General features: G+C 39.4%; 1 protein-coding gene across 12 annotated transcripts in view; it reads right to left on the minus strand.

Annotated features, from left to right (window-relative positions):
• Positions 1–11,967: 11,967 nt before the first annotated feature.
• The window catches only part of ENAH (ENAH actin regulator), a 158,976-nt gene continuing 147,993 nt past the window's right edge, over positions 11,968–22,950 (minus strand). For all 12 annotated transcript variants that reach the window (XM_064383555.1, XM_064383558.1, XM_021677180.2 and 9 more), the window contains 3 exons: positions 19,198–19,276; positions 16,073–16,130; positions 11,968–15,542 (listed from right to left, as the gene is read on the minus strand). In XM_064383555.1, the coding sequence (XP_064239625.1) occupies positions 15,505–15,542; positions 16,073–16,130; positions 19,198–19,276 (175 nt within the window). In that variant the 3' untranslated portion in view covers positions 11,968–15,504. The remainder of the gene's footprint in view (positions 15,543–16,072; positions 16,131–19,197; positions 19,277–22,950) is intronic.

Below are 22,950 nucleotides of genomic sequence, written 5' to 3' on the forward strand. Positions count from 1 at the left end.
AATTCCAACAATGCCTGCCATTTGCTCATTTGGAGGCATTTCAAGCAGCTATTTTTATTCTTTGTTCACATCACCAGGTTTCAAGAAAGCACCCGAGACACTGTACCATTAAGTGTTGAGTGAGGACAGGAGAACAAACCCCTGTTCCAGTTCCTCCCGCTGTGAACACCCACAGCTGCTGGAGCCTTGCTGACCAACACGTCTCAACGTTCACAAGAGAATCTCACTCTCACACATGGGATTTATATTATGTGGAAAAAGTCTTTTCCCATTTGTTGGAAAACTTAGGAGAGCTAAAGGGCTTTGGGACTTGAACAGCTCCCAGTTAAAAAATAATACATAATCTTTGGCTGGTCACAATGGCTAATGGCTGTAATCCCAACACTTTGGGAAGCCAGAACAGGAGGATTGCTTGAGATCAGCTTGGGCAACAGCAAACTCGTCTCTAATTAGATTTTTAAAAAGAAAAACACCTTTATTTTTTTGAGATGCAGTCTGAGTCTGTTACCCAGGCTGGAGTGCAGTGGCACAATCTCAGCTCATTGCAAACTTCGCCTCCCAGGTTCAAGCAATTCTCTTGCCTCAACCTCCAGAGTAGCTGGGATTACAGGAGCCCACCACCACGCCTGGCTAATTTTTTGTATTTTTAGCAGAGACAGGGTTTCACCATGTTGACCAGGCTGGCCTTGAACTCCTGACGTCAGGTGAGCCGCCCGCCTCGGCCTTCCGAAGTGCTGGGATTACAGGCGTGATCCAGCGAGCCCGGCCACTTTTTTTATACTACCAAAAATTATTGGCAGTTAACACTGGAGATTTGTATCTAACCATCCATCTCATACCCTAGATTACTAGACAGAGAGTGGAATCGTCTCCTTAAATCAAGCAAATTCCATCTCATAATGGGGCTGTGGGAATTTCTCTAAAGGACATCTTTCTTTTCTTTTTTTTTTTTTTAATGAAATAGACCATGATAGACCAGGGAGGACATGTTTTATGGAAAAATAAAAAAGGCAGCCACTTCCTTGACCTTTGAGTATGTGCTCTCGCTGAGAGTGAGATCATTTTATAATGTGTAGGTCAGGAAGAAATGTCTGATCCATAAAATCTGCAACCTGTTGGTAGCAATTTTAAATAAACTAAAAAAAATTAATTTCATTGAATATAAACTCACCTTATTGGAGGAAAATAGGCCTTATTGTCTAAGTAAATGCTTACGATGAATGTAGACATGAATAGTATTGTTAAGAGGGAAAGAAAGTTGCACTGGAAACTGAATTCCATGTTGCAGGGACACAGAATGAGACCGCAGTGAGTTAGTGTCCAAGGCCAGTTCGGTTCTTTCATTGGGTTGTTCCCTGTGCTGCCGGTAGGACCATTCACAGAAGGGAGCTACGATGGAGGGAGGCTGGCAGCCCCGCAGCTGACATGCCCATAAATGGCTCCCAGCACTGCGAGGCGCGTGTTGAGAAGTGGGTCAGGATCTACTGAAGCTGAACGCAGGCATACGCTGTGACCCACCAACGCTATTCCTAGTCACACACCGAGAAGAAACACGTCCATATGTTCACCAAAGACACACGCAAGAATATTCATAGCAGGACTACCCGTAATAGCCCTAAGCTGGGAACTACGATATCACGAGGACAGACAATCCACCACTACACACGCTAGGGATGATCTCACAGGCGATCCTGGGAGAAAGGAGCCAAGCACAAAATAGCACGATTCTGTTACATGAAGCACACACGCAGCGACCCGTGGGGTAAGATGTCTGGAGAGGGGGGACGCTGGGAGGGAGTGGCTGGAAGGAAACATGAGGGGGCTTCTGGGGTCCTGACAATGTTGTTTCTCGCTTTGGGTGCTGGGCAGTGGGTGTAGTTTGTCAGACAGTGAGCTGTATGCATACGTACACTTTTCTGTCCATATGTTTTACTTCGATGAAGTTTTTTTTAAGGCTCAGCATGGTGGCTCATACCTGTAATCCCTGCATTTGGGGAGGCTGAGGTGGGAGGACTGAGCCCAGGAGTTCGAGACCAGCCTGGGCAACATGGCCAGATCCCATCTCTAAAATTTAAAAAATGTTAAAAAAAAAAAAAAAAGGCAATATGTGGTGAGCAGTCCCAGCTATGGAGACTCCCAACAGCAGCCCTTTCATGGGATTTGAGTGCCCCCAGCAGCAGGGCCCCATCTTTCTCAGGAGGCGTGCTCACCTCGGCTTCCCAGCTGGCTGCAACAGGACCTGTGTGCAGGGTTCCGGCACTTCACCCAGCCTCAGGAGCCGTGGCAGGAAAGGCCCAACTCAATACAACACACTGCATGGCAGCTTTCAGCTTCTCAGACTAGTGTTTGTCTTGGGGGTCAGGAGTGATGACTTAGAGCTATAATCACCCAGGAAGAATAGATATCACTGTCACATCCCAGGCTACTTTTAAAAAGATATATCTTCAATGCCTTTACCCACAGGAGTGGTTTTGCAGTATTAAAATCGGTTCAACGCTGTGTTACTCCTCAGCCAGAGGCCTTTGCCATGAAAGCCTGTGGCCAAGGAAAAATGACAAATTAGTGGTTTTTAGCTTGTTCAAAGAAAGAAGCCTTGAACTTTACCCACGTAACCCCTCCACACTAGTGTCTGCAGCTGTCAGAGTGGTGACAGAGGGTATCTCATGCTCTATGATACTGTCGCTGTCAGCCGGGCCACCTGTGGCAGGGAGCCTCAGCCAGGTACCCCCAGCATACTAAAACCACAGGAGCTGGAGCTGGCATGACCTTTGAAGACCCAAACACCTCACTTTACAGCTGAGAGGAGAGAAGGCTAAAATACAACCCTCCGACTCAGTGCCCAGGTGCCGCAGTGTCCTTGCCCACGCTGCCCAGGCCTACGGTAGCATTCTCGTGACAATAAGCTCCAAACATTACTGGGAACTGAGGGGCTTCACAGATCTTTTCAGCTCACAGTCTCTTAGGGTCTGGCCTCTTTGCTGTAACATAATGGGATTCAGCCTGGAATGAAAACATCCAAGAATACAGACGGCTGGGTCAGCCCATGACTGCAGTGGCATGCATTCTCCCGCAGCCCCGTTCCGCTGTATGTCAAGGGCTTCTCAGTTGAAAAGGAGAGGAGAGGTAATAGACATTCGGCCTATTTAGAAACGAGGCTGGCAAAAAAGGAAGTGACAAGTTACTCTGGGTCAGTTGATCAAAGTGCGTGAGCCTTCTTTTCACCTCCCTGACATCAGAGAAGGAAAACAAAGACATTATACAGAAAAGTGTGGCCATTAAAAGGATCACACCCTTTACACGAATGTGGCAGCAAGCTCCTCACCAACCACAGACTCTCAGATGTTCTCAGTGGTACCAGTACTGTTTCCTGCCTCTAGGGACCTCCAGTGAGGAGCAGGTAGGTCACAAAGTGAGAACAAGTCCTTTTTTTTCTTTTTGAGACAGAGTCTTGCTCTGTCACCCAGGCTGGAGTGCAATGGCACCGTCTTGGCTAACTGCAACCTCCACCTCTGGGGTTCAAGCAATTCTCCTGCCTCAGCCTCCTGAGTAGCTGAGATTACAGGTATGCACCACCACACCCAGCTAATTTTGTATTTTTAGTAGAGACGGGGTTTCGCTATGTTGGCCAGGCTGGTCTCAAACTCCTGACTTCACGATCTACTCACCTTGGCCTCCCAAAGTGCTGGGATTACAAGCGTGAGCCACTGCACCTGGCCTTTTTTTTTTTTTTTTTTTTAAGAGGTGGGATTTTACCATGTCACTCAGGCTGGTCTTGAACTCCTGGACTCATAATCTGTTCACCTCAGCCTCTCAAATGCTGGGATTACAGATGTGAGCCACCACGCCCAGCCTGAGAACACCAAGTCTTATGTGTGCCTTTAGCTCTTCAAAACTCCAAAGCACTCGCACCACTGTGTAACTTTGCAGTGTACCAGTACTGGTTCCTGCAGTAAGTACACTTGATACTAAAATGCACAGGGCATTTGGTCCTGGAGGAAAATAGCACATGCATGCAGCTTGTTCGTTTACAAACAGGCTGTTCATTGGCCTTGGACGCCTCCAATGAAGAGGTCACTAAGCTTTTCATCGTAGACAGAGGAGCAGCATTCAGGAAAAGGACAGTGGATTGTGTAACACTCCCCTTAGTGACAAATTGAAATGCAGAAGGACCAGCAGAGAATGCTCCTCAAGCTTTTAGAACTGAGAGTATTTTAAGGTCAGAATCACTTACTGCATTATGGAATGCATCTCTTTTCATGTCGTATACCTTTGGTAAATTAAGAGCAACTGGTAAAATAAATACAAGTCTCCTTTGAATGAAGTCTTTCATCTTTTTATTTCAAAAGTAAGGATACCAAGAAGCAGAAGAATGAAGCAGTTAAAACCAGCAAAGCTGCAAAGTAGGAAAGAAAGCTGAGAGGGAGAGATGGATCCGATTTCAACGATATGGCCACTTAATGCAAACACAGGGGTCTGATGCTGCAAACCTAAGTCACATTAAGTCCAATGACGTCAGCAGGTCTACTGATCCACCACAGTGACAGGGCCAGCCCCTTCCTGCTGAATCCTAACTTTACACATCTAGACACATGTCATGCACATACAGTTTACACTTTATGGTTACATGAAATTGCATGCATTTCACACAGAATCATTTTGAAGGCACTGTAATTTGCAGCAGGAGCTGCTACTTTCTGGCAAGTCTTTCCTAGGTTGGCTCACAAGCAGTCCTCGTTTTTATTTATTCCTATTTAAAACTTTGGTGCAAAAATCAGGTGCCGTCTGATCCTGCCCTGCCAGCTATTTTGGTTTCATGTCTCGCCCTCTCTTCCACGTTCCCTTCTTAAATGTACATGTCAAGTTTCCTGACAAGGAGATCCTGTTTTATTCAGATTTTCAAACAACTTGAGTCAAGCAAGCAAGAGCTCATAGTGTATTGATTTGAAACGAGTTACCAGGTTCCCTTACTCTTGAATTCAGCAAGGCCCATAATTCACAAATTCCATGATGCATGAGGTTCTGTATGCATATTAAATGATTTCTAGTTAAAATTAAAACACAGCCTTGTATATGCTAAAGTCAACCTTAATTTTTAAAACATGATTTCAGTATATGCCACCTTAGGCTCACTTCCAGATGATAAAAGTTCCATTTGGGGGTGCAAATGTTTACATCTTGAGCAAAGAAAATAGCTCTGTATAATCTTGACATACATGCACATGTCTAGCTCTAAAATTCAGAGCAAAGCAAGTTAACAAGAGATTCCAATTCCAGCCTATACGATGAAAGGTTATGGACTGTGCCTATCCATCCATTTGGACCATAAGAAATTCACCTTTAAATTTTTTTTTGTACTGTGCTATTCTACTATATGCTTTTGGTCTATCAACTGGGTAGGCCTGAAAAAGAAAATGTATTTAACCTTCTAAATCTCGTAATAGAAATTATGAACGTTGTTCTTTAACCAGAAAGGTTCACTGTTGACTCCCCCATCTCTCAAAAAACAAAACAAACCACCACCAGGACTCTTCCCTATTTGTGCACATGCTTATTCTGACCCTACCCCACCCCTGCAAAGGGGCAGCAGAAACCACAGTGGTCAATGAAAAGTTGTTGTTGTTGTTTTTAAGGAGACAGGCCTCGCTTTGTTGCCCAGGCTGGCTTCCAACTTTGAGCTCAAGTGATCCTCCCACCTCAGCTCCCGCCTGAGCAGCTGGGTCTAGGAGCACACATCACCACACCTGGCTTAAGTAGAAGGTCCTGAAATCTCCCAGAGGCTGGACAATAGAAAGCTTCCAAGGAGGAGGGTTCACTCCTCCTGAGTTCTGCTCTGCTCACAGCACAGGTGTGGCTGTCCCTCTCCCTCTCCCCACCAGTTACGTAACAGGGACTTTCAGCGTGTTCCTATACAGACTCCAGAGAGGCTTCCTCAAAAATTAAAAAAAAAATTATATGCAAATATGTAAGTACTGTAATTGAGGATTACAGAAATACTTTGCATCAACTACAGATGTCTCAAAATAGAATTCTTTCTAGCTCATTCACTTGTTAGAAACACTTCATTTTCTCCAAAAAAGAAAAGCACCTAATGAAAAGCATGTCCTATTCATACTAACAAGAAATGAATCCCAAAACACACTCGCCAAGAACCAAAGCAAAAGAATGTCAGCAAAACAGGGCCCATTTGTATCATCCCAAACCTTCTATTTCCATCTCTGACTTTCTGACACATTGTCTTCATCTTCCTAAGATGAAGCAAAGACTCAGAGCCCTCAAATGGCATGAGAGAGGCAGCAGGTCTGCCAAGACATTGCTGTAACAGTCTTCTGGATTAAAAACAGGGAACTTGGAAGGAATGACTACATGGATATAGATGGCTAAGATCGAAGATATAAAATAAGAAGGGCAGGAGGGTAAGATCATTCCCCGCTTTTCCCCTCAAGGATGACAGTGATAGAATAAACAACAGCGCAGCGGGTTCAGATGACATGAAAACCACTGAATTCTGCCCAGGAATTCAAAGAACGGCTCCTTCACGTCATCGAGCTCTGGAAATTCTGTTAACTTAGAAACAGTTCTTGAACTAGAAGAGTCAAATAGACTTTATTATTCATATAATTGGAGCATGGATCTCGTGTAGTCCCAATACATGAATGGAATCAGTCTTTCTGAATGCCAGAATGTGTTTCCAGGTTGAAGCACAGTGGAGAATGCATTGAAGCCACCACACAGATGCCCGTAATTCAAACTGAAAGCACATGAGTGACGCAGAGGAAACTGGCACGGAACAGCACACCACTTATGCTTTATGCAACACCACTGACCTCAAAAGTGTGACTCCATTGATTTTCCGCATTGTTCACATCCAGGATGCACGCTGTCCAGCGCAACAGTATCTATAATTATAAAACAACTAAACGCTGCACTTAAGGTGCGAGAGCCAAACTCACCTTGTTTCTCCTTCTCTTCAAAGGTCAAAAGATGAATATACCAAAAAAGATCAAAAAAGAATAAAATGACCAGTAGCTGCCGGCCGGGCACGGTGGCTCACGCCTGTAATCCCAGCACTTTGGGAGGCTGAGACAGGCGGATCACGAGGTCAAGAGATTGAGACCATCCTGGCCAACATGGTGAAACCCTGTCTCTACTAAAAATACAAAAAAATTAGCCAGGTGTGGTGGCACACGACTGTGGTCCCAGCTACTCTGGAGGCTGAGGCAGAAGAATCATTTGAACCCAGGACGCAGAGGTTGCAGTGAGCCGAGACTGCACCACTGCACTCCAGCTTGGTGACAGCGCAAGACTCCATCTCAAAACAAAAAACAAAAAACAACCAGTAGCTGCCAAGGATACAATGAAGGAGTAAATTCAGCACTAAACTTTATTGGGACCAGGCACCGTGGCTCACGCCTGTAATCCCAGCACTTTGGGAAGCCAAGGTGGGCAGATCACCTGAGGTCAGAAGTTTGAGACCAGCCTGGCCAACATGGTGAAACCCCATCTCTACTGAAAATTCAAATTAGCCAGGTGTGGTGGCGCACGCCTTTAGTCCCAGGTACTCAGGAGACTGAGGCAGGAGAATCGCTTGAACCCAGGAGGCAGAGGTTGCAGTGAGCTGAGATCTCGCCACTGCACTCCAGCCTGGGCAACAGTGTGAGACTCCATCTCAAAATAATAATAAAAGCTTTATCGTCGCTTGTATAGTGATGAGGAAAAAATAAAAACAAAACAAAAAGAATTTTTAAAAAGAACTAAATTTTAGAGGTAGAAGCCTCAGAGAGAATGACCAACTAGCCCTGCATCCTGACAACTAGTAAAGTCAGCCAGTCCCAGTCCAATGACCTGCCCACAATTCCACATGCAAAAAGGAGACTGAGGGCAGGAGGAAGACAAAGGGAAATCAAGCCCAAGAAGGTGGCAAAGACGTGGACTCAATGAAATCTTTTTACGTTTTCTTTCAGAAACAAGGACATTTTATGTGAGGATCAAATATTCTCCCTTCAAAAATTTCTGCAATTGAAGGCCAGGTGCTGTGGCTCACACCTGTAATCCCAGCACTTTGGGAGGCCGAGGTGGGTGGATCACCTGAGCTCAGGAGTTCGAGACCAGCTTGGCCAACATGGTGAAACCCCGTCTCTACTAAAAATACAAAAATTAGCCAGGTGTGGTGGCAGGTGCCTCTAATCCCAGCTATTCGGGAGGCTGAGGCAGGAGAATCGCTTGAACCTGAGGATGCAGTGAGCTGAGATTGCACCACTGCACTCAAACCTGAGTGAGAGCAAGACTCTGTCAAAAAATTTTTCTTTTTGCAATTGAAACTTAAAATGAGGAGGCCTGGAGTACCTCTGGGAAGGACACCAAATTGTAAAGTCCTGACTCGGGCCTGAACCTCTCATCTTTTTAAGTAATATATAAGCAGAAAGGAAATGCTACCTAGATTTTAATAGGGCTTTCTTCTCAGTTTCTAAGTCTTCCCATTACTTTCCTCAGATAAACTATAAGCTATTCTTCTTCCTGGAAATTTAAGTGGCAAAGTCAACCTCTATTACCAACCATCCATGGCCTGTTGCTGAGGTGCAGAACTGCAGCTAACTCAAATTCATCACCCCAGACTCACTGTGATGCCCAACCACTGGCACTGGGGTGGCCTCATGACTTAGGACAGTCAAATGGGATTGTGAATCCATGGTTAAGTTAGTCCACCACCAAGATGGACAAACCCCAGACTTAATAAAAAGGTGGAGGGAAACTCCGTATTTCTAACGCCCAGTGATACGGTCAGAACCAGCCAAGTGACAACTGAGATCAACTGGTAGTAACAATGAAAAGCTGATTATTTCTCACATAAAATAAGCTGAAAAACATTAATTGATTCATTCATTTACAGAATCTCGCTCTGTCACCCAGGCTGGAGTACAGTGGTGCGATCTTAGCTCACTGCAACCTCCACCTCCCGGGTTCAAACTATTCTTCTGCCTCAGCCTCCCGAATACCTAGAATTACAGTTGGCCACCACTACACCTGGCCAATGTTTTTGTACTTTTAGTAAAGATGGGGTTTCACCACGTTGGCCAGGCTGGTCTCGAACTCCTGACCTCAGGTGATCCACCCATCTCGGCCTCCCAAAGTGCTGGGATTACAGGTGTGAGCCACCATCCCTGGCCATAAAACATTTATTTTTAAGATGCCTTTAATCTTAAAAAAGAGGTTCCACAGATGTGACTAAAGCATGGAATGTTAGGCACTTAAGAGATCAAATTTTAAAAAGCTTTCTATGATGTATTTCTTTTGTATGGTAACAACAATGCACATTTTAAGTGTAAGACAAGAAGCTTTTTTATCAGTTTCTATAGACTTGAATGGAAACTTCTGGACTTGATGGGAAAATTAAATCTCTCAATCTAAACACCAATCAATGTAGACTTCTTTTTTTCTGAGTGCAATTTCCTGTGGAATTCAAAGTACCAACTGTGCAATCTTTTCTATTTTCTAAGCCTTCTTAGAATAACTATTTACTAAAATCTAAGCAAACAAACCTATAACATTATCCAGTTCCTTTATTAGTGATTTATGTTTTTAGAATTGTCACCTCCTGCTGAAGAAATCTTTCTTGGAATTGAGAGAACAATTTAATCAGGCTGAATTATAAGGCTATCATTTTTATACAGATCTTTTATGGAATATATGTCGTCTGGGCTCTCTAATGAAGTATGTAAGCTTTCTAATCATTTCAATTAAGATAAAAAGCTGTATTCTCTTAGAATTTTTTTTTTTAAGTGACAGGGTCTTGCTCTGTCACCCAGGCTGGAGTGCAGTGGCATGATCACGGCTCACTGCAGCCTCAGCCTCCCTGGGCTCAGGTGATCCTCCCACCTCAGTCTCCTGAGTAGCTGGGATTACAGGTGTGCACCATCATGCCTGGCCCAAATTAAAAAAAAATTTTTTTTTTTGTAGAGATGAGGTCTCCCTATGTTGCCTGGCCTGATCTCAAACTTCTGGCCTCAAGCAATCCTCCCGCCTTGGCCTCTCAAAGTGCTGGGATTATAGGTATAAGCCACTGCGCCTGGCCAGAACTTATTTTTTGTTGAGAAGACTGAATTTAGTGACCAGTTCACTGAATTATTTAGATGTCCTTAATTGTATGCCTTTAAAAAGTGAGGCAAAAGAATAGCACTACTCAAATGGTACATTCTTTTTGCTCTCAGCCACCGACGGGGCCCCTAATTTTCTCCCTCTGCCTAGGAGTCCTGTGTCCTGCACCAGAAGCGTCTACAGGCCCTGCTCTCTGCTCTTTAGGAGTATTTAACATGCTTCACAGAACCGGGGTGCAGCTCAGTGACTGTGATTCTTTAGTTTAAACACTTAGTTGGGGCTTCATCTTTGATTTATTCTATATGTTAAACTAATGAACAAATACTTCATCTTTGATTTATTCTGCATGTTAAACTAATGTCTGTGCTTTAAATAATACTAACATTTCTGTTTAGAAAGTAATGTGCATCACAGATTATCTGTAGCTGAAAGTCATTTTTTCCCTTTTTCAATCTTGACATGTTTTGATTCCTTCAGATTTCAACAGAAATAACCAATACATGTGGCAGACATTCTTACAACATCCTAAGTCTTTATGACTGTCATTTATTTACCCTTTTACAATATTTGTTACTTTATAAACTATTTAGACAAATTTACAGTTAATTCTTTAGCAGTTTTCAAATGTACCTCCTCACCAAGATTTAATTTTCCTCTTATGTGACTTGACCATTAGTATTTCACAGAGAATTTATTTGACACTGAATATCTGTAACCATCCTAAATTTACTGCAATATTTTACTTTCCTTTCTAATCAATTTCAGTCTTTCTAAATTTGAAGGTTTCATCTTTCCAGTATTACAGTATTTTTTAAAATCTTGATGTCTCAAAAATTATCTAGAGATAACATAAAGGGGTACAAATCTAATAATCCACAGCTTTTGGTGTTGGGAACAGAAAAAACCTGCATCACAGATCTCCAACAGTTCTTGACTCCTATAAACGGCCTTTCTTGAGGGGCTACTGACTTCAGCTGCTTGGTCAAATCTACACATCTTCAGAAAACTATTCTTATAAGTCAATGTCCTCTACTATGTCTTTATGTAGCCAAAGACACCTAGATCAATTTTATTCCCTCAGAGATTCCTTATAAATACCTGTATGTCAAGTTTTGACTTTAAAAAGCATCTAATGTATAAATATTAAATGGCTTTCAGTGAAAAGGCAGAGGTATTAAACATCAGTAATTTCAATATACTAGGATCCTTTTCTCATTCCTTAGAGCTTTGGAGAGATGTACAGATATGAACTCATCTTTCTATTAAAAACAAGAGTGGTGCTACCAGAAACAGGTTTGGAGTTTGGAAGTGAATGGTAGAGTAAATGTCTTCGGGAAAGTGATTTTTATAACAGCTACATCAGGAATTAAGAGCTCCTAGAGCATTCCTTTGCAATGTTTGCTTTAGTTACTTTTATGCTGCTTATAATCGGTAGCATTTAAAGGGTAATGGTATTATAAAGTTATAATGGCTACACAGCAATTAAAGAGACCCTGTGGCACACCTCTGCACAATGTGCTTCACAGGGTAACACTACTTAGAATTTAAAGGCCAATTCTTCACAATGGCACTCAAAGTATATATAAATTTAAGAGACATAAATGTTGTAGCTAGGCAAATTTAAAAGGTTAGCATGTACTTAATTCATTTTTGAATGAGAAGTGACTTTCAATTTGTAGACGAAAATTCTTACATATGAAGAGAAGCAAGAACATGAGACAGGATAGAGCAAAAAAAAATCAGCTGAAAATTGTAAAACTGTGAACTCTGTAATGGCTGCAGATGTTGATCCATGTTGGGAACACGTGGTCCATGAGAAGTGGAGAAGAGAATGGAGGGGGAAAGGGGGAAAATTTGGGTCTGATAAAAGAAAAAAAAAAATACAAGGATTGTATTTTTGTATTTCTAATGAAGACATCAGAAATATAAAATGGAACTCAAAATTAATACTTTACAATAGATAAAAAGTACTACTGCTTATATGTAGGTTTTACAAAATCAGTGTCATGTAGAAACACTATACAGATTTTGCTACACTTAAAATTCATTACTTGATAATGCCCTTTACCACACAATGTCCTTTACCATGCAAACTATATAAAGGAAAATTCTAACTGCATGAACGAGTTTTAAGTATCTGAACGTGTTGTAGAAAAAAATGGAATAAAAATTAAACATTTATCATCATCTTGACTATAGAGTAAGTTACTGTATCAAGGTGGGCAGAGAGAAAATAACAAACAGGGAACACCCAACAGTTATTTCAAACAAAAAGTAGACAAATCATCACAGATTTCCTTTGTATACATTACTTAGTATTCATGACTTCTATGAAATCTTTAAAGAATAGTGACGTGACATGTAAACTTTTAAGCAGTGAAGTCTTGGACTTTAAAAGGTGTTTTTCACATCCAATATAACTTACTAACAAATTATTTCAGAAGATTATCTAAGTGTCACAAACAAGCAATGTATATATACTGCAATTTTATTTCAATCGCACAAACGAAGTTAGCGTGTAGGAAATTTAAGTGAAACAAATTTAAATGAAATAGTTACGGTAAAAATAGCAGAAAACTGAAAATTCTAAAAAGGAAGTATACCTAAAAGTATGAGAATTCAACATTCATTAGTGTTTCATCTTCAGTTTTGATTGACACTTGATGCTTGCAAATTTATAAACAAACTTTTAAATCATAACTATTCTGAAGAGATTTCAGCACCAGCACTAAGATTTGTACATTCAGTTTGTTTGCAATTGACTTGTTAGCCATTTACATAGTGTATAGTACAGATTTGTCACAGGTCAGATCACAGTGTTGAGGAAAGCAGTACCTTCCTGTAATTAATTAGAAAGGATCCCCTAAACTGTACTTAGCTTAAGACATCCAATGTACAAGAGCACAAAAACCATCATAATAATGTGGTTCCAAGGAACATAGTTTTGATCAGGAAAATAACTTAAGCTTCTGTTTCCCATTTTAATTACTGAAATCTCTAACAATGACACAACTGTCATGTGTACATGACAGAAAATGTATATAATAATTTGTTCAGACTTCTTGGAAAGAACACATTTAGCAATCTGGGATGATGGAAAATATAGCGTGATTCAACACTGGTTCTTTTTGTCATTTTACACAGACATCATGTTAATATTAGACCAAGGCACAAAACGTTTAGTGCATAAACCCAGTTTAAGATTTAGCATTTTATTTTAGTCTCTTATCTTAGTTTGGACCACTCGTACCCAGTACTCTACCTACTATAGACTAGTTAACGTACCCAACAAAATCAAAAGAGCTTTCTGACCAGATTTATAGGGGATATAACTTTATATTATCAAAGTGTTTGCATAACCAAAAGTACAATAATAAAGATGAAAATGCCTCCTACTTCTTTTAGAAAACAGAACTTCATAAGCTTGCTGCGCCTCTGATGTTTTTACTGCTACTGCATGACAATGCCTATCTGATAGAAAAAAGAAATGTATACTTGAATTATGATAGCTCATCCATCACAGTTTAATTTAAAAATGAAATTTCTACAGAAACAGGAACTACTTTAACAAAGAAAAAAAAATCCCTCATCCAAATGTCTTTGTAGTGGTAATGGCTGCAGATCTGCAGCATTTAGAAAACTACATTATCAACAAGCTTTGCTTTATGAACTGAGATGTACAAAATCTGGAAAGCAGATGGTAAATGAATTATTTCTTCAAAATTTTAGTAAAACTTCTGATAATCAGAGTTCAAAGCAAATATGGCACATAACGACTCAAGCATAAATCAGGATGGAGAGCCTGGGGAGTCTGATTTCTTAAATTTTCCAGAAAGCTATCATTGCAATATATAGGATTTCTCCCCTATTTTAACCTCATCAGTTTCAAAGAAAAGAAAAGGGAGTGGCTTACATATAGACAGCACGTGCACGAGTGCACACACACGCAGGATGGCGGATAGAGCGTCTAATTCCTTCTTCCCACCACCCAAGTCCCACTTTACTTATTAAAAGAAAACTGCTGAACTCCTCATTGGTTTTCCTTTACCTAATGATTTCTGTGACCTTAATTGCTGCCGTCATTGTTATTTCTTGTATTTCAACATAACAAAATTCAAAAGCAGCTTCATTCAGGAACATGTATCTAAACACCTGTGTAACAGCAGGGGTACCTAGGTAATAATAACTGCCAAATTCAGTGATCAAACTTTTGAGTTCCACAGTAAGATATTATGTGAAGCTCAGAATCATGTTTCAGACCATTGAAATTACTGGTTAAAATACAAATAGCTGAAGACATGATGTAAAAGATTAAGTACTTGGTTTTGTAACATATTTACCAATTAAAGTCACAAAATATTCCTCATTATTATTCATGCAGGTAATTGAGAAACAGATAGTGCAGAAATCAACTTTAAATAAAAAATTATTCCTCCCCTTCCTCCCACTCCCCTATACTCTACAAAATGTTTTCCCTGGGACTAGGCCTTGAAAAGGCCACTACATATTAGTGTGACATGCATTACTGTCTGCAATTAAAAAAGCTAACTTTGTGGTGATTGTAATTACATTATAAAAATGTCCACATGCATAAATCTAAAAAAGGTTGAAAACCTACAGTAAATCTACAATATATTGTTTACATTTGACCACTGGTTTGTGTTATGTAGAAGTCATAGATTTGGTAAAGCATTGTAACAATTTAGGAAGGCATCTAAATCTTTAAATTCTGGACAAATTTTATGTTTTAATCTACAAAATTGCATGAAGGCTAACTTGAGAGACTTCCTATCATTCTAAAATTCCTCAAGCTGAACAAATCATTTTTAGGACACTTTCTTATAAATATTAACCTTTGAAAGCACTTACGATTCCATTTGTTCCGCGTATTACGATCTTAACTTACATAGGGCTGATCTCAATTATTTATGGAATATCAAACATGATAGGAAGAACAAACCTGAGAGAAACATTACAATACAATAGCAAACTTGCTCAATTCTTCATCAGCACTCTCTGCAAAAAAACTTCCTAAGCCTTTCTCCTCTTTATTTTAGCAACGAATTGCGGAAAATGTGCGATTTTATCTTGACATGAAAATATTTCAATGCACGATGATCTTGCCTGATGGGTTTTAGTATTTTCTGTGTAACTGTTACAGGAACTCTTATATGATTCTCTTCCATTCTGTTGTAAAGGCCAGAAAAAAAGCAGCAAACTGAGAGGGAAAGAGCTTATCGCCAGAGTCATAATGTCTGAAGGCTTTCAGAGTCGGTTGGTTTTTCCCTCCTGTTTGTCTCCATTTTCTTCTTACAGCTCATAAAATGTAGGGGTTTGCTGTTGTGAACAGTTGTTGTTTGTAGGATTTTTTTTTCTCCAAATTAAAGTCCTATCTCTCCTTAGTCTGTTTCTTTATGCAGTATTTGACTTGCTCAGTTCCTGCCTGATTGCTGGATAGAAAAGAACAAGTATTGAAAATAAATATAATGATAAAGTAAAATAAATGAGTGATTCATTCTTAAGAAACTTTAAGGATTGTGCTCAAACTCACAGTAATAAAAAGATAGATTAACTTTGCATCTTTCATTGCACACTTCTTTAATATTAGAAAGATGATTCTAATTTCTATATATTTATTTTCTCCTTTTGTATACAAAATGAAAACACTGATTATGTGGGCTCAAAAACAAGGTGGCACTGGGATAGGTGAGTAGAGGTAACCTAGAGGGAAGATCTGTTCATGTGGTTTTCCATCTAAGAAAAGACAACACCTGAAATGTAAGGATACTGTTTAATCCCTATTTATACAAGTAATATCCATTATATGAAGTAGAGACCTCCTCCCCAAAACCCTAATCTTAAAAGGGCAGGACTATGGAAGTCAAGTAATCAAATGGGTATTTCCTTATTTGTATTTTCTTTAAAATGGTGCATCTTAAACACTGTTTTACAGGAACAGTAAACTTGTCCAGACACTTACCATCAATGAGCTCTTCTTTTAGCTTTGCTAATTCCTTTCTCATTTCATCTAAAATGTCCTAAAATATTAGAGAAAAATATCAGAAATACAGAAAAAAGTTACTGCTAAAAAGATTCTTACTCATATAAAATTTTAAGAATGTCATGATATATGATGTGTCGGGTTTTTTTTCTGTTTCCAGAGCCACAATTCTATTTCTTGGAAGACTAGCCTTGGTAAATTTTGTTTTAATATTCTTTCTTCCCAATCCTGGCTTGTTCTAGGCTACCAATATGTGAAATAGAATGCTTCCTAAAATTAAGATAATGACTCTGTCATCCAATAGAAGGTATTCAGATAGTTTCTAGAAATGGTAACGCTGTACTTTTCATCTAGTCCTCTGGGAACAGTCAGAGAAGTGATGCAAAGGAAGTTTAGAGGAAGAGATTACAGTAAACTGGACAATCGGCTTTTGGCAAATCTGTCCTTTGGTTTGAAGTATAATTTCTTGAAAATCACCAAAACTGCCAAACCATGTTTCAAGGAGTCTAGGATTTCCCTGAAGGGACCTCAGGGATTGCCCTAATGGGTAGACAGGAAGGTGGATGAGGCCCCAGTTGACTCATGCTGTCCAATACAGCAGGCACCAGCCACATGCAGCTGCTGAGCCCTCGAAATGAGGCTAATCCGAAATGAGGTGTGCTGTAATTATAAAACACACATCATATTTCAAAGATGTAGTATGATGAAAATAATGTAAAATAACTCAATAATTTATAAAAATTGACTACATATTAAACATACTTTAAATACATTGTTAGTAAAGTTTTAAAATGAATTTTGTCCTTTTCTTTGTTTTGTATTTTTTAAATGTGGCTACTAGGAAAAATTTAAAATATATGTAGCCCACATTGTATTTCTATTTAACTGTGGTGCTCTGGGCCCTCTTCAAGAACTGCAGATTTGGCTGGGTGTCGTGGCTTATGCCTATAATCCCAGCAGTTTGGGAGGCCAAGGTGGGCAGACCACTTGAGGTCAGGAGTTTGAGACCACCCTGGCCAATATGGTGAAACCCCGTCTCTACTAAAATTACAAAAGTTAGCCAGGCATAGTGGTGCACACCTGTAATTCCAACTACTCAGGAAGCTGAGGCAGAAGAATTGCTTCAACCCAGGAGGTGGAGGCTACAGTGAGCCGAGATTGCACCACTGCACTCCAGCCTGGGGGTCAGAGTGAGACTCTGTCTCCAAAAAACAAAACAAAACAAAAACGCAGAGCGTGGTGGCTTAAGCTTGTAATCCCAGAACTTTGGGAGGCCTAGGCAGTGGATCATGAGGTCAGGAGTTTGGAGTTTGAGACCAGCCTGGCCAATATAGTGAAACTCTGTATCTATTAAAAATACAAAAAATTAGCCAGGCATGGTGGCAGGCGCCTGTAATCCCAGCTACTCAGGAGGCTGAGGCAGGAGAATTGCTTGAATCTAGGAGGCGGAGGCTGCAGTGAGCCGAGATCGCTCCACTGTACTCCAGCCTGGCGACAGAACAAGACATCATCTTAAAAAAAAAAACTACAGATTCAAGGTTAGAGGTCCTATGACAAAGTGACACAATTTTAATGGGTGAAAAATAACAGCTGCCCTTTGGAAGGATTAATTTTGAATTGTGTGGCTTTCTTTAATACTGAATACCCCAGGAAAAATTAAATTACTCTGTTACAGTTTATCTTTTGAAAACCTTTTCACATTTAAAATAAAACTTTCAATTAGTTTAATGTCTTCATTTTAGCAAAGGAAGAGACTGAGACACAAAAGTTATTAAACAGAATCACAGATGTCCTGATCCAAATTAATCTTTAAATCACCCCCCAAATCAAATCTATTCCTCTGTTCTCCACCAATACTTCAGATAACCAAGAATTGACCATGTTTTCAAGTGTGTGAAAGTGCTCTATTTTAAAACATTTTTCGAGAAAGCCATATTCAATGTACAGCAAAACAAGGGCTTGATTTTCAATGACCACATGCTCCCCTTTAAAATTACATAACTCAATTTAACTTTTCAAATAGCTTTGCAGTATAAACATTCGGGGTATCTAAAAAATGTATTTCACCTCTTCTGTGAATAAAATACTTCAAATCACAGTCTTATCACTTCTTTTTCCTGAATACACAGGTATTAAATATAATGCATATGTATCCAAATGTGGACAGTATCTTTTCCTTTTTTATAAAATCAAGATAACTGTACACATTTGTTTGTTACCTGTTACACCTAACACAGGCAAGTGTTTGCAATTTACTATTAAGCATACTAAATTATGATCCCTTGAAGCCTACAGAGCCCCTACTCCACCCACTATCTATTCAGGTACTTTTACAATATATTCTTTGAATAAGTTCCTGGAATTCAAATCACTGAGTTCAAGATAAGACATTTATTTTTCAGGCTTTTGATTTTGTTTTCCCAAACTGCTTTTTAGAAAGCAGAAGTACAGAAGAGTGCCTATTTCCTTGCAACCTTGCCAAAATCAGATTTGTTGGGTCCAATTTTGCCAATATAGTAAGTGGAAAGGAAGAAGCCCACTGTTTTCTTCACAACTGCATACCATACACTTACATTTAAACTTTATACTGTTAACACTGAACCACAGCCCCACCCTCCACTACCTCTGCAACTTCATGGAAGTGAAAATGTAGATTTGAAAAAATAATACGATACCAACTAATACCACTGTTTTATATAACAATATTCTAGCTCTATGCTCTTTTCAAGTATATTCAGGATGCATATTTTTCGTTTTTTGTTTTTGACACAGAGTCTTGCTCTGTTGCCCAGGCTGAAGTGCACTGGCGGGGTCTCGGCTTACTACAACCTCCGCCTCCCAGTTCAAGTGATTCCCCTGATTCAGCCTCCCGAGTAGCTGGGACTAAAGGCATGCGCCACCATGCCCAGCTAATCTTTTGTGTTTTTAGTAGAGACGGGGTTTCACCATGTTGGCCAGGCTGGTCTCAAACTCCTGACCTTGTGATCTGTCCACCTTGGTCTCCCAAAGTGCTGGGATTACAGGCATGAGCTACCTGGCCTGGACAGGATATTTTTTAAAAAGAAACAAATACAAATAAAAGAAAGCTGCCACTGAGCACCCACCTGCTTCAGCCTGTCGTAGTCAAGTCCTTCCGTCTGGACTCCATTGGCACTGGGCTGTGATAAGGGTGTGGATTTTGGTCTGTATAAATGAAATTTCCAGGACAGGTAAACGACATTCTTAATACTTAATGGGTTCATAAATAATTGCAAATTTACCAACCCAACACCAGATTTAAATACATTTCTTTAAAAAAGCCATTTTGTTAAAAAAATTACCAAACTTGTATGGTTGATTAGAACAGAAAACAAAATATTTGTCACTTTTCTCAGTATTTTCTTATTTATAAAGGAACTAGAAAAAGGTGACAAGATGGTGAGACTTCTTCAGAAAAGAGTAGAAGACAGTATTCTTTAGGCATGAGGTAACCAGATAACATGGCACATTGACCAAGACAGTGATGAAGAGGCCAGCTGAAAAATCTGAGACTCAAATAACACAATCTTGTTTTGTCTTTCTTTTGAATTTTTACATTATCTATTTAAATACCTGGGCAAACTAGTGAAAGGAGAAATATAAAGACTTGCATGTTTTACACTGACATAAATCAGCTTACAAAGTTGATGCCTTGGATTGCAGGAAGAAAACATTTTTAGTGAGCATGATTTGCTTTATACATTTATTCCATTTCAAGCATCAAAACAAAAATGTTTTAAAAATGATTATTAGGTTAGACTATACGACTATTTCCTTGTGAAAGTTTTATGGAGACGTCATTTGAATGGTGTTTCAGGCTAACTACTTTCATAAATTTATTTTATTAAATAAAAAAGAAATGCCAGACAGAAGTAGACTGTCAATTATCATCGCACTTTCAAAAGTATCTTAATAAGTCAATGATTGGGTATATTTTGAACAAAAGTTTCAATACCAAATAAAGCAGTCATGGCGCCCTCTCCAATTCTGGCAATAAAAGAGAATCCTCGGTGGAAAACCTACAGTTTTAATTGGGCACTCCTTTGGGTTCTGGTTTAGTACGGTAAATGCCCTCTCTTCTTTATAAGCCACAAATCAATGCAATTTAAAACCATTAGGCAAATCATATATTTCTAATTTTGCAGAGTATCAACATTAGAAATCTGAACCAAGACCCAAGAGGCATAATAAATTTTTCAAAATCATAATTTCATAATTCTTGTAAGATACAAAATACTTCAAACCCATAAGCATGGTTCCTGAAGATTAAACTCTGAGTTAATCTGCTTTTTTCCTGTTGTTGTGGTTGTTTCTGAGACACAGTCTTGCTCTGTTGCCCAGGCTGGAGTGCAGTGATGCAATTTCGGCTCACTGCAACCTCCACCTCCTGGGTTCAAGCAATTCTCCTGCCTCAGCCTCCAGAGTAGCTGCGATTGCAGGTTTGCCACCAAACCTGGCTAATTTTTTTGTATTTTTAGTAGAGATGGGGTTTCACGATGTTGGCCAGGCTGGTCTCGAACTCCTGACTTCATGATCTGCCCTCTTCAGCCTCCCAAACTGCTGGGATTACAGATGTGAGCCACTGCGCCTGCACTGTTAATCTGCTTTACTATCAAAACATATTACTGCTTAAAAGACTGTTATGAAGCAAGCCATCCAATTTTACTTTATTAGGTATCTGTTTATATGAATGGGGGAAATAATAACTTTCAGAAAATTTCATTCAATAAACACTGAGCTAGACACTGTAGGCAATAAGATTTATATGAAACATTTCCTTTCCTCTTGTGAGGATACACCTTCTTACTTTGCTAGGGAAGACTACTAAATTCCAAGGTCATTTACTAAGATCCATAAAATGCAAGTCATGGTGCCCTATGCAGAGTCATGTCCGGTAAATGTTCTTAAAGGTTAGGATACCATTATTTCATACACTTACTCATGCTACCTATTCCTGTTCTCAAGAATTAAACTATAATTCATAATTACTCTGCTTTTCTCTTATGATTTCCATTTAAGTGGCCCATTTAACTATTTTCTCAAGTTATATAATGAATACCTCTGAAATTCACATGAACAACTACAGTCTGGTATTTAATTGGGCAAGTATGTTATGAATATATCCATATTTATTAGGCAATGCAAAAAATTGTTATATAATAAACAATTGTGGAAACATGCAATTTTTAAAAAATTTAATTCATGCTAACATGCAATCCATCACCACCACCACCATGATAATTAACTAAAGGGGGGAACTTTTCATACTGAAGGAAAGATGTAATCACCACTTTTTTTCTTAACTTTTACCAAAAACATTTATCAATAACACCCCAGTGGGCACTATGTGTGAAAGCAGCAAGATAACTGAGCAGATTTTACTACATTTAAAAAATATATATATTTTTGGACACAGGGTCTCACTCTGTCACCCAGGTTGGAGTGTGGTGACATGATCTCAGCTCACTGCAGCCTTGACCTCCTGGGCTCAAGCCATCTTCCCACCTCAGCCTCCCACAGGCACATGCAACTATGCCTGGCTAATTTTTGTATGTTTTGTAGAGACGGGTTTAACAACATTGCCTAGGCTAGTCTCAAACTCCTGGAATCAAGTGATCCTCCCTCTCTGGCCTCCTGAAGAGCTGGGATTACAATCATGAGCCATGGCACCCAGCCTTAAAAATCTCATTGTTAAATGCTATTTTTCTATGTACTAGCAAATTTTCTAAAGAAACCTTTTAAGCCAAAACAATTAAACCACCTCAAAGGAAAGAAAAAGCAGAAAAAATTATTTCACCATTGAAATTTAAAAGTTTTGTGAAGATTTAACTGGCTGACAATATTAACTTGTCAAGTATTTTGATCATTAATGGCATAAACATAATTTTAGCAAGTAAGAATTTGGCCAAAGTCTGCTTACAGAACTCCCAACTCACTGTGATGGACATCCACTACGAACACCATTTAATTAATATTCACAGTGGACTTGATGTATAAAAAATAGATGCGTATAACAAAGATATATTTCAGTTATTTCTTATCTATGAGTTTTCATCATAATTGATCACCAAATGAGGGTTTCTCAGGTTTTTATTTTGCTTTTTTTTTTTTTTTAGAGAGGGTCTCGTTGTCACCCAGGCTAGGGTGCAGTGGTGTGATCATGGCTCACTGCAGCCTGTAACTCTTATGCACAAGATACCTTTCTGTCTTAGCCTCCTGACTAGCTGGGACTATAGACACAAGCCACCAGATCCAGCTTATTTTTAAATTTTTCGTAAAGAAGGGGTCTCACTATGTTTCCCAGGCTGGTCTTGAACTCCTGACCCCAAATGATCCTCTAGCCTTGGCCTCCCAAGCTGCCAAGATTATAGGTGTGAACCACCATGCTGGGCCGGTTTTCTTTTATGATGAGAGTGTTGCCTTTAAACATCTGCCTATAAAATAACTGTACTACTATATTTAAGTCCCTATTCTGCCAAATTAATTGTGTAAGTAACTGGAAAACATGAAGATTTTTTTTTAGCTGTCAATTTTTTTTAATTAAGAAAAACCTAGTTCGTATCTTAAGTCTTCTTAATTAAAAAATGGGGCTCATCCTAGAAAACAATCTACTCAGGATGCTGGACGTTAAATTGTCGAAGATAATTTACTACAAAGTATCTAGGAAACAGAGATTTTCCTCAAAGAATCAATTATCCACAACCGTGGCTATAATATCAGCCCATGTTCCAGTAACAGATGGAAAAGGATCTTCTATTCCAGTTTTTTGAAACCTTGTCTTATAATCATAAAGAGAACAGCTTTTAAAAGAAAATGTTTAAGCTACAAATAGCCTAGAT

This window comes from Aotus nancymaae, unplaced genomic scaffold (assembly GCF_030222135.1).
Source record: "Aotus nancymaae isolate 86718 unplaced genomic scaffold, 86718_ANA_hifiasm-v0.15.2.pri h1tg000032l_0, whole genome shotgun sequence".
NCBI lineage: Eukaryota > Metazoa > Chordata > Mammalia > Primates > Aotidae > Aotus > Aotus nancymaae.